We start from the raw sequence: 12,650 nt of genomic DNA on the forward strand, positions 1-12,650 counted from the left end.
TCTCATTTGAGAAGGTATTCCTTTTTTAAAAGAGAGTCTAGAATTTAATGTTTTATATTTAGTCATGGGTTGTTTTTAAAAGTTAAGTTTGTTAATGTGTTAACAAAATATGCAGATATGGGTGTTAATTATTGAGTCCATTTTGAAAAGTAAGATTTTAATTAATATTTGTAAATGGTATATTTTTATTTGTAACAAACCGTTGTCTTTTTTCAAGGATGAACAGAGTTTATGAAGGAGCACCATTCTAAGAATTGAGTGATGTAGTCTTATATCTGGACAGTTCACCAGATTCTCAAGAAGGCTTTCAAACGACTGTAAATTTTGTTGTTTATCCTGCTGAGCTAATGGGGAAAGTTATAGTATAAAAATTATTTGTATACCTGCATAGATATGTCATTTTCCAAAACTGGTTTAATAGAAACCAAGCAAAATCACAAATCTGTTCACAAACTAGAAGTCTTTATGAGTCAGAATGTCAGACCTGAACATTTTAAAAGTCATAAGCTTTATAAATGAAAATTGCCTAGTATTTAGAAAGTTAAATGTTTTCAAAAGTTGAGGCTTTCTATTTAATTAGAAAGTTGGTGGTCCTCTTAGTCCCTGATAAATCAAGGCAAGTCACATCCATATTAGCTGGCTGAATTTATAAGTTATAAAAGACTGATTGCACTGGTTTGAAGTCAGTTATTTAATGGTGAGGTAAGAAATGTATTCTGTTGCTAAATCTGTTTAGACCCTTGGAGAGACTTGAAGATTTCAGTTTCTACAGATAGAAATTAAGCATATTTTGAGCAAACTTTTTTTTAAGAGAATTGGGGGAAAAAGTGTTTGTTTTTAAGCATGCAACTTTGAGAATCTTTGTTAAGAAAACAGCATAATTTTAAAAAATCTTACAGCCAATAACATGTGGCCACATTATAAATGTTTTTTCTCTTCATTGGCCAAAAGGGAATAAAAATGTCATCATAGGAATCTGTACATATGCTACTGATTTGCCTAGAAAATAGCAAGTTTGGTATTGCTCACTTTGCAGATATAAGGCCATGTGGCACTTTTATCTATAGGACAGATTAACTCTAATAAAAATGAAGTGGGAGGGGTTTATTTTTTATATATTGCTCTTATGAGTTTTCAAGCTTTGATAGTGTTTAACTGAAAAGTGGTTTAGAAAGGGCTAGATCCAATGTGTTCACATTATTAAAAAAATTGATATCAGATGTAATTTTTAAGTTCATTTTTCAAACTCAAGTACCATATTGGCAACCATAATATTGTCATAGGTGCTCTGTTCATTTAGATATTCCTGGCAGGGGTGGGGGGAATGGCATTTGTATAATATATGTGTACATATATATATATATACATACAGTATATAATCTGAAGCTCTGAGAGCTCTTAAGTCAGGAATGCTGAGTATTATAGTATACTGAGGTCAGATGAAATTTTACATTTTTGTGTATTTTATTGCATCACTTTTGGTAGTTTCTTGGACTGAATTACCCCAGCACTCATGATTGATGTTTTTTAATCTCCTGATTTTCTTCTAAGTGTTTTTTTTTAATTGTCAGTTTTCTTTGGCTTGATACTTTTAAATATGTTACTAGTCACTTGAACCACCACCACCACCACCACCCCCCCACAAAAAAGTATTTGGTTTTTATGCTTTGTCTCTGGCAGCTATAACAGTGGTAAGAACATTTTGAAGATAGCTTCTAAAAGGTACCACTGATTTTTCAAAAATCATCCTGGCGGAGAATTTTTGGTGTTTTCATTTGAGCAGGGATTTTTGTCAGAAAATGTATCTTGATGGTAAGTCAGCAGCAGTGCTAGTATCTGAAAGCACAATACCAGTCAGGCAGGCTGTCCGATCAGAAGTCATCTGGCTGAAGTTTATCTCTGTCTCTCAGGCCTAATCCCTGATCCTTTGGACCATTTGGGGTGACATGTGGAATCATACAAAGGCTTAGGAAGAAACAAGTTTGTTTAAACCAGGATGCTTTTACTTACTTTAAGTGACTTCAATCCAGATTTCATTTTTAATGTTTTTAGTTCTATGATCAGCTGTAGTCAGCTATCAGCATATATTGGTCTCTTTATTTTGAAGATCAGAAGGCTGCTTCATTTTGCAGGATTAAAATAAGGCTAATATCTTAAAGTTAAGATTTTGAATTAAAGTGGGTTTTAGAGACAACTGTTACACACCTTTTCAGTTTTTTCAAGAGGCTTTATTTGTTGCCTTTTGTAACCCTGAAAACTGTTGGTATATTGTTTCCCAATGACTTAATACAAAAGTTGTATATTTATTTGGATTATTTTTTACATTATATTCTTTGTAAATGTTTGGTATAACTTGCACTTTTAAAAATGACCCTGTTTGGGTATTAACAAACTTGAGAAATTCCCTCATAAATTAATTGTCATCTGACTTTTTATGTCTTTCTCCTCTCTTCAAATCATGTGGCTTTTTTCATGGAAGCTTTTTTCATTGATTAAATAAAATATTTTAACACCTAAAAGGCTAGCCTTATAAATGCTGTAAAAGAAAAATATCAGGAAATTAGATTAGACTAGCCCAGTTAATTCAAAGATGGGTTCAAACCCTATCTTATTCTCTTTCATCATGGATAAAGATAGGAGGAAAAGCAACTCAAGTGAATAAATATTTATTTCCAATTTTAAGACTGTCCTCACCCCAACATTAATACTGTTTATAGGATCCCAAGATATCCTTGAATTTGTCTAGAACAGTAAAAGACTTCTCAAGGCAATTATTATTATCATGGAGAACACATGTATTAATTTGATTAAATTTTTCACTTTAAAATGGTCTTTGTTAACATCAAATTTGACTGATTTCAGATGAGGAGGGGAAAAGTGAGGTATGCTTAATTAAGTAAGCCTGTAGGTGAAGAATTGTGGTATAAATTTGTTCACTCAGTTGTACAAAGCACAACTAGAACTTTTTGTTGGATGGCTTACATACATCTTGAATACTTTTAATGTTGATATGTTGACTTTTTTAAGTTGACTGCACAGTCACTGTATGTACTAGGAACTGGTTTCCTTGACTTTCTAGAATCAACGGCTAAGAGAGGCACTAATCCCTGAGGGGTCGAACGTATCATGAAGCTGAGTCAGTATGGAAGAATTTCAAATAAATCAAACAGGGTGCTGAAGTTCCATCTGTCTCATCTGCTTATGATAAGTTCTTATTGATCAGTGAATGTAGCTTAAGCCTTTGTATGTGTCCTCAGGGGGCAAACTTTAAGAGGGACCAGATAACGTTTGAATGGAGGGATTATATTTCAGGTGTTTTAGCTTGAAATTTATTTTTTAAAAAAATTAAAATAGGAAAAAAAATAGAACAAAGCCTGTGAAGCAATTTGATACTATAAACAGGCTGAGTTGTTTAGCACAGAGAGAAAATACTGACCTGTCTGCATTCTGGTACTGTGCATACAGGTCCTAGCTGGGTAAAACACGATACATTTTGAGGTATTCTCACCAGCAAGTAAAAGGAAAATAAACAGTCTTCAGGAAACGTCTTTGAAAGGGTCATACAGTAGGAAATTCAAATTTTACCTACTTTATAGAGGCATTATTTAATACTTGCCTACAGAAGTATGGCATTTCTAAGCTTGTGTCTGAGGAGCATCTCCGAGATGTGAGAGTAAATCTAAAGTAGTTTAAAAATTGGTAGGGAAGGAAGACAATCCCTGCAGATAATGATCTTACATTAGTCGGCCGAGTGAAATGATCTATCATTGTGTCTGGGAGGTTTTATTTTCTTATGTTTTTAAAATTGAATTGGTATATGCTTTATAGACATTGTATTTTTATCCAGGTGCCACTCCAATTTGTGTATGTAATAAAATTATTTATATTAAAAGTGGGAAATAATTGGTCAGCATTTTTCTGTGAGTATAGTTTAGGGTGGCAAAGAAGAGTGCTAGTTTGCAGTTTTCCATGCAGTCCTCGACTGATTTGTCACGTCAGTTGTCATCCCCCGCCCCCCCAAGAAGAGGAATTATTTCTAACCTAGCTGTATCACTTGAAACTTTAGAAACAAAATAATCAGGGAAGTTTCTAGAGAGAACGGTGTTTGTTTGGGGTTTTGGTTTTGTGGGTGGTTTTTGTTTTATTTGTTTGGTTTTTGCTTGAGGATTGGGGTAAAGAATACCTCGCCCCAAAACTATCAGCACAAAACAGGGTATTGATTTTTAACTCTGATGTTGCTATTGGAGTTGAATACTAAATAAGTAACTATAGTGAGGGAAATACATTTCTAATAAAATTCCCTACATTCTAGAAACATCCCTGTTTTAATTTTTTTACCTAAATCTTCTTGTGCTTTATCTGTGTAAAGAGAAAAAATGTACTGAGCTATAATGGATTTTATTAACACTATGTACATATTAGCTGCTTTGTGTTCAGAATGGTAGCAGTTGCTTTGTATATTAAAGTGATCCTTGTGAATTTGTGAAATATTGTCATAAAGTGCTTTTTCTTACTGTAATCTTTGTGGTATCAACTGTCATAATACCCTTTTTACACAAACATTTATGTGCAGTCACATAAACATGCTTTTAAAAACTCCGTAAGTCTCTTTTTTGGGATGGGATCTCTACATTGTGGTTTTCGCTAGTTGTGTCAAGCTATATTTTGTGGACTTGGTTTATTACTTTTGTTAAAGGGCAAAAGTTATGCTAGAATGTATCACAAGCTTGTGGTGCATGGCAACAGGGAACTAACTCAAGCAACAAGAACATATCTTTAGTTACTTAATTTCACTGTATTGCTAGTTTTTAGCACAAGATTTCTTTTTTCAGTAAGATTATTAAACAGTGCCTATTTGAAGATCTGGCGATGTTACTCCCCTGTTGAGACAACCAATGGGAGGAGACATATGGCCAGCCGTCTCTAATGTCATAAAACGCATCTTTGCATTGGAAGAACTGATAAGAACAGATGACTTCCTGGCTCCCCTTGTCATTCTCAAGTTCTGTGATCATAAAATGGAAGGAAAGGGGAGGAGATGTGGTTAATCTGCTCTTTGCTTAAAGCACAAGAATAAAAGATTCTCTCCTGTACTACTTACTGATTCAATTTCTGAAAATAAGCAGTTGCGTTCTAAAGGAATTTTTTTAATTGCGGTGTTTATTAAGCCTGTTATATCTGCCATTGTATTGAAGGAATTACATGAATTGTATTCCTTTTTTTTTTTCTTCTTCTACAAAGAGTAACACGTAATTTATTGTACAAACAGAAATTTTTGAGAGTGAAGGGGTGACGTGTAAACCAGGATTGTGCTGAGCAGATTGGGACCTACCTTGACCCTCCTTGCAAACTGTGTTCAGGCTCTTGGACCTCCAGTAAAAGCAAAGAGTGCCTGTCTTCTCTCCATATCTTTGCTGTCACTTGCTCATTTCACAAATAGGTACCTGTTGAGAACATACTTCTGGGCACAAAAGTTCCTGTCCTCAAGACGCTCTAAGACATGCAGCCAAGGAAACAATTCTAACCCGTTTATACAATTTTAGCCCTGAATTCCAGACGCATGTTTGTCATCTCTACTCTGATTGCAAAACATAGGTCCAAACTGAACTTTTAATTACTCCTCTAAATCTGTTCTTCCTTTGGCTGGTTCTTCGTCTTGCAGATGCTGCCATTATCCACTAAACTGGCAAAAACCCAGAAAAGCCCTGCCTTAATCAGTATTATCCTTCCCCTCGCTGCATTTTAATTTCTCGACAACTTTCTTACGCATATTGACCAAACTGGGGCGTAGGATTCTAATGAGGGCCTTAACAAGTGAAGAGGAAAGGTAATTTCCAGGAGTTTGAATGTAATTTTTATGATTGAGGTACAATTCACATAACAAAATTTAACATTTTAAAGTGAACAATTAGTGGCGTTTAGTGCATTCGTAATGTTGTATTACCACCACCTATATCTAGTTCCAAAACATTTTCATCGCTCCCAAATGAAACGCTGTACTCAGTAAAGAGTCACTCTCAATTTTCTCCCTTCAGCCCTTGGCAACCCACCAATCTTTCTGTAAACTCACCGATCCTGGATATTTCACATAATCGTGACATTTTGCGCCTGGCTTCTTTCAGTTAAGCACGCTGTTTTTGAGGGTCCTCCACATTGTAGCATTTATCAGTACTTCATTCCTTTGTATGTCTTAGTAGTATTCCAATGTATGTATATGCCACAGTTTATTTGTTCATCTGTTGTATGTTGCAGTTATTTCCACTTTCGGACTACTGTAAATAACGCTTCCATGAACGTTCATGTGCAAGTTTTTTGTTCTAAGTTGCTGTTTTCAGTTCTTTGGGGTATACATCTAGGAGTGGAATTGCTGGGTCATGTGATAATTCTGTTTAACTTTTTGAGGAACTGCCAAACTGCCTCATTGGCTGCACCATTTTACATTCCCGCCAGTGATGTATGAGTGTTCCAATTTCTCTACATCCTAGCCAACACTTGTTATTTTGCTTTTTTAAAGAAAAATAGTAAAGCCATCCTCATGGATGTGAAGTGGTATCTCATTGGGGTTTTGATTTGTAATTCCTTAATGACTAACGATATTGAGCATATTTTCATGTGTTTGTTGGCAATTTGTATACTTCTTTGGAGAAATGTCCAAGTTCATTGCTCAGTTTTTAATGGTTTTTTTGTTGTTGAGTCTTATGAGTTTTGCATATAAGACCCTTATCAGATAATATGATTTGCAAACATCTCCCATCCTGTAAGTTTTCTTTTCACTTTCTTAATAATGTCCTCATTCTTATTTTTTAACTTAGTTTTTTAAAGTAATATATATATTTGGAAAAAACTAAACAGTACAAATGGGTGAGTTTGTGTATCCTTTTAGTAACAATCTGCATATACACACAAATGGAAATGTTTTTTCTCTCCTCCCTCTCCCTTTTTTATATAAATGATGTTTTTTTTTTTTTTTTTTTTTTTTTTTTGGTGGTACGCGGGCCTTCCACCACTGTGGCCTCTCCCGTTGCGGAGCACAGGCTCCGGACGCACAGGCTCAGCGGCCATGGCTCACGGGCCCAGCTGCCCCGCAGCATGTGGGATCTTCCCGGACCAGGGCACGAACCCGTGTCCCCTGCATCGGCAGGCGGATTCTCAACCACTGCGCCACCAGGGAAGCCCATAAATGATGCTTTTTTTCACTGAATGTGTCTTGGCAATAGTTGTATTTCACTGTATCTACCTCAGTTTAACAGGTGTGAAGTATTCCATTGTATAGATATAGCATAGTTTATTTAACCAGTACCCTCTTGTGGACATTCAGGTTGCTTGAAACTGCTGTTAAGATATATATACTAGTATAGATATATACAAGTTAGTATATCTCCAGGACAGATACTGAAAAGTGGAAACTTATTAAGTATGGTTTTCTTCATATTTGGAGGTGGTTTCCTAAGCAGTTTTAATAATCTGCTAAATTAATAAAAATGTCACGTTGGTTAGTATTTTTTATGTCAAACTTCACAGTCTCTCTCTTCATATATATATTATATGAAAAAAATTAGAAGTAGCAGAACCAGCCTTACACAAAGTTCTAAAAAAGAAAGCTGGCCCTTCCTTTCCTCAACTCTGTTATACTGTTTTCCCTTCATCTCCCTGAGAAAGTTGTTCTCAGCTAGGAAAAAATTTTTCAGTATGCCATCTTTTCTAGTGTTAAATTTTAACCCTTCTCTGGTTGTAGAAAGAAAAGCATAACATGATTTTTAGAGCAGAAAGAAACTTCTGAGCTAACAAATCCTCAATTTTTAAAGTGCAAAAAAAAAAAAAAAAAAAAAAAGACCCTGAGGACTGCCCTGCTTTTCCTGCAGTTAAGGTCAGCGCTAAGAGAACCCAAGTCTCCAGTTTCCCACAACAGGGAAATAATACTCACCGTACTGTCTCGCCTCATTCTTGTGAAAGAACTTGAAAACGCGACTTCTGTCTTGGTAGAAGTTCTGGGGAGCAGTAAAATTACGACTTTCTCTGACACTAAAATCACACGTCTGTTTCACCAACTATATCTAGGACCTCTAACCAATACTGGTACATGAAAAAGTGATTTTTAAAAGTATCTTAAATTGTTGGAATTCCCCGGCGGTCTGTGGTTTAAGACTGAGCTTTCATTGCCAAGGGCCCGGGTTCGATTCCTGGTAAGGGAACTAAGATCCCACAAGCCGAGTGGTGCAGCCAAAAAAAATAAAAAAATAGAGTGCTTGAATTTTTTTAAAGGTATCTTAAACTGTTATTTTTGTTTCTTGATTTTTAAAATGACAAAATGCTTCTATCAACCACTATAAAAGCATAGAGATTAAACAAATGATGTTGGAAGTGAATCTTTTATATAAGTTCATAACAATTTTGTTACTGAGACTATGCTTTACATTTTGATATCCCTGAGAATAGGCAATTTAATAAGGTAACTGGTCTGTAAAGGAATCTGTATTTTTCATGAGTATGTTTATTGAACTCTCTTTATGAAGAGGTCACTGTTAACACTTGAAATATAAATATGAGGTATGGTCCTTATTGGAGCATAAACTATTTAGCAAGACGAAACAATTCAGAAAATGTTACTCTGCCCTCAGTTTTCAATCTAGTGTTCAGTTCACTTAAAGTATTTTAATCGATTATGATTCTGATCCTTTAGCATAAAAGAATAAATGTACCGCTAGAAACTATCTGAAGGTGGTACCATGGATTCAGATGGTTCTATCATGAACTAAAGCAAGATACCCCCTTAAGAGGTAACTACTTAGAAGACAACAGCTTACTTTGTAGTATTAGTTCTAAGAATCTGATGTATATTTTTAACTTAGCATCTTGGCCATGGTATTTGATTTTAACTGGGAAGAAAGTTACTGATACCCACTGGCTAAGTTAACTGCATAACAGTTTGAAGAAGCTGAGCAATGTGAGGATCAAGGCTCAGTACAGTAGGTCCAGAGGAGACTAGATTTCTATCCTTAACTTGAAGACAAAACAAGCACACTTAAAATGCACGTTTATGGGATAAATTAATCTTTTTCTCCTAAGTAAAAAATGTCACAACTTCGTTGACATCTATAGTGGACAATGCGCTACAATATCCAGATACGGTCTCACGTCCCCATCCCCCCACACACACATCCCTGGAGCACTCGTTTCCCAGCTTCTGGGAATGTTCATGGCTGACGGCTCTCAGCTGAGTCTCGCAGGTGTTGTCTTCACCCCAAGGTTCAGCTCCCTGTAGCCAATGACTGACGACACAAGGGTGTAAGTCCCACCCCCCTGCCTCAATACCCAGCTTCCGGCCACCTCAGCTCTGAATTCCGCTGAGGACTTTCCTGACTGCATCCCAACCCAATTTGTTCCTCTTTCCCAGTCCTGCTTTTACTCCGTCAGAGGTGTCGCTCTCGAAAGCATTCTCATTTAAGCGTTCTGCACCTTTAACCTTCACCTCTGAGTCTACTTCCCTAGGGAACTGGACCTGTGGCCACATTTTTGAACTCAAAGCCAGAAATAATCATTTGATTTTCACTTAGACAACCAAGCTATTCCTGCTGAATTTTTCTCACCTCTTCTTCTATTTGTAGGCCAAGGGGAAAGAATTACCTTCAACCTTTTCTGAGTCTGTTTTATGAAAATGTAAAAGAAGCCGATAACTGCTTCCTTCACTTGGTAGAGCATCCAGGCTCCCCGCCCACCCCATGAACACCCCAAGACATTCTAAAGCCTCTCTCCAAAGTTAGGGATGTTAAAGGAAAGCAGCTGAACTCCAATTAGTATCTTCATTTCTAATATCATACCTACATGGGATTAGTCTTTCATTATAGTGTTGTTGATATTGCAGGGCTTTTATTTTACTTTTTGTAAAAGACCTTCCATGCCTATGGTGCAGTACTGGCATTTTATGGATTCAGTAAGCTGTGGATATTTCTATTTCATGTGCATTTATCAGAACTGTGTTGAACTGGTACATCACAATCTCAGAACTTTAAATTCACCTTTATTAAAGCCAAACCTCTATTTAAAGTATGTGTAGAAAACAATGTATTTGGTGTTTCCACATCCAAAATATTCATTAAAAGATTAAGAGGGAGGAGGTCTTGTTTCTAATGGTTTACGATGGAAATCTATCTCTAGTACCATATACCATACTGAGATTATTAATATTCTTTGGATCTCAATCTGTTTAAGCTGTTGTTTAAGCTTTTACATTGTGAAAAAAGGGCAGGGTATCTGTGTGACTTCACAAAGTCTATCAAAGATAATCATAAAACAATGTAGCAATCAATTAACCCAGAGATCAATACCCTCTAAATGTATCTTTTTCAATCAACAAATATTTGGTTATGATATACTAGATACTGGGGAGGCTATAATGAAAGGGACAGAAGCATTCCTGGCCCTCAAGAAGCTCACAGTCTTCTGGGGAGCACAAACACTGAATGAGAAATTACCAGAACAATACAGATGGAGCTTATACTTGGGGAGCTAACCTCCCATGGCGGGATGAGGTTTAAAACTTTTTTTCATTGTCATCCTATGCAGTATAAGGAGGCAGGGAAAGCCTAGGAAAGAAATACAAAAACATTTGACAAAGGGTAAAGCTGGAGGGAGAAACTATAGCTTTTGATTTGAAGATAACCTATTCCCAGCACACAGAGGTCCAAGATTTTAGGTGCTATCAAAAAGTAACTAAAATTTCGTTTTGACTTACGCCTTTGTTTATATACCTAAATCCGAAATTACACCAGAAAGCATGTGAGACCTTAGAAAACTCACATCCTAATCTCAAACAACCAAAAGTATTTAAGACCTAAATGCAGTAGACAAAAGACTTCAAGAGTATTAACAGCTCAGGGAATGTCCATTAAACCTCATTTCATACTCAGAAAATTAGAAGACTGGGCTAAACGTATGTCTTACAATGTGTTTCAAATGATTTGCACGGGGATTCCCTGGTGGCGCAGTGGTTGAGAGTCCGCCTGCCGATGCAGGGGACAAGGGTTCGCGGCCCGGTCCGGGAGGATCCCACATGCCGTGGAGCGGCTGGGCCCATGAGCCATGGCCGCTGAGCATGCGCGTCCAGAGCCCGTGCTCCGCAACGGGAGAGGCCACAACAGTGAGAGGCCCGCGTACCGCAAAAAAAAAAAATAAATAAATGATTTGCAGGATCTAGCCTCACCAATACAAGCTCACTGCTTTGAAGATGCCTTTATACCAACCCTTCATCACAGCACCAGTGAAAATTGTTTATTGAGAGCGAGCAGTATGGGATACAGAAACATCAACCAAAATCGCCCACTTTCCTTTCATGTTAATTGAACTTCAGAGTGAGTAAAACATAACTAAAAAGTCACAGCGATGGGACAAAGTGCTTTGTTTTAAAACTGCACATTTGCTTTGCCTTTTGAGAACCTTTGGTTAGACTTTTTGTAAGCCATTTCATTACATATGGTTACATTCCCAGTCTAAGACCTTAACTGACACACTCAGTGACAACATTCTTATCAATTATAGCCAACTATAAGTCTTCCCTCAGGCTTCTCCTCTGTGCTTTGTAAATATGTACATCTTTTTCAGGATCATAGTGAACCTTACTCACAGTAAATCGCCTCTCAAGCATCGCTAAGAAGTTGTGATCCCGTTCATAGCGAATTCGGCAAGCTAAAAGAATCACAGAGTGGTTGCTACAGAGATGTTCCAATGTTTGAAGAAGATCTGTGAATGTTTCTTCTAAATATATGATATCAGCTCCAAGTATCAGGTCAAATTCTCCAGGTGAAAAACTCCCCAAATTCTGGCCCCAGGTCAGCTCCTTAACGACAGCTCTGGGCTGGATATGGGGAGGTAAGTTGGCTTGAACATTGGATTTAAGAAACTCTAATGCTACTTTTCGATCCGTGATAGTCACATGAGCACCTAGAACATGGGACAGAAAGTAACGCACACATCAGTACAACTAATAGGTAGACAGAGCAAGTGAAACAGCAGGGTGAGTGTCTCTAAATATTCCACCTGATAGGCACAATATGATGCCTCCGTGGAGAGCTGTGACACATCAGAACAAGGCCAGCCGCTCCTTCCCTACTGCCTGTAGGCAAAAGTGACTTTGGTTTGCCTCTATGACACACCTGCTGTTTGCTGAAGTTATGCCTATTAAGTACAGGTGACAAGCTAGCTGATGCTTCTGAATTGTGCAGACAGAAGTAGCCCACCCTTCACAGGTATCTCCCGTTATACTTCACTCATTAGGTCACCATCTTCAAGTCAGTAGGCCTCAGGGTACAATGGAGTCCAAAGATGAAGAATCTGGGAGCAAATGATTATGAAGATGACAAGATACCATAAACCGGGAAAGGTTCCTTTCTGGGGCTAAAGCTTTAAAAAGAATCAAGGAAAAGATTAACTGGCTACTAAGAAATCTCAGTCTTCCTCTCCTTATGCTGTCACGAAGCAGACAATCTATATGTATTCATGCAATTCATATACAATTATTGAAAAATAGTAAAGTTAGAAATTACTAGATTGTATTAAAGTACTGTAGGTTAAAATGTGAGGTAATGTTCTCTACGTGCTAAGTTTCTACATGCAATGTGTAAAATGAATGAGGCAATATTTTATTAATCTGTTTC

The 12,650-nt window shown here is 36.9% G+C and overlaps 2 protein-coding genes across 9 annotated transcripts in view; one reads left to right on the plus strand and one right to left on the minus strand.

Annotated features, from left to right (window-relative positions):
* Positions 1–6,954, plus strand: part of CREB1 (cAMP responsive element binding protein 1) — a 59,908-nt gene extending 52,954 nt beyond the window's left edge. For all 6 annotated transcript variants that reach the window (XR_010839188.1, XR_010839189.1, XR_010839192.1 and 3 more), the window contains one exon: positions 218–6,954. The gene's annotated coding sequence lies outside the window, so the exon portion shown is untranslated. The remainder of the gene's footprint in view (positions 1–217) is intronic.
* The window catches only part of METTL21A (methyltransferase 21A, HSPA lysine), a 56,975-nt gene that overhangs the window by 34,043 nt on the left and 10,282 nt on the right, over positions 1–12,650 (minus strand). For 2 of the 3 annotated variants that reach the window (XM_059054861.2, XM_067026694.1), the window contains exon 4: positions 9,999–11,937. The exons of the other annotated variant lie outside the window; for it this stretch is intronic. In XM_059054861.2, coding sequence (XP_058910844.1) covers positions 11,540–11,937 — 398 coding nt within the window. In that variant the 3' untranslated portion in view covers positions 9,999–11,539. Of the gene's footprint in view, positions 1–9,998; positions 11,938–12,650 lie in introns of those variants that run through there. 3 annotated transcript variants of the gene reach the window in all.

This window comes from Kogia breviceps, chromosome 2, assembly GCF_026419965.1.
Source record: "Kogia breviceps isolate mKogBre1 chromosome 2, mKogBre1 haplotype 1, whole genome shotgun sequence".
In the NCBI taxonomy this organism is placed as follows: Eukaryota; Metazoa; Chordata; class Mammalia; order Artiodactyla; family Physeteridae; genus Kogia; species Kogia breviceps.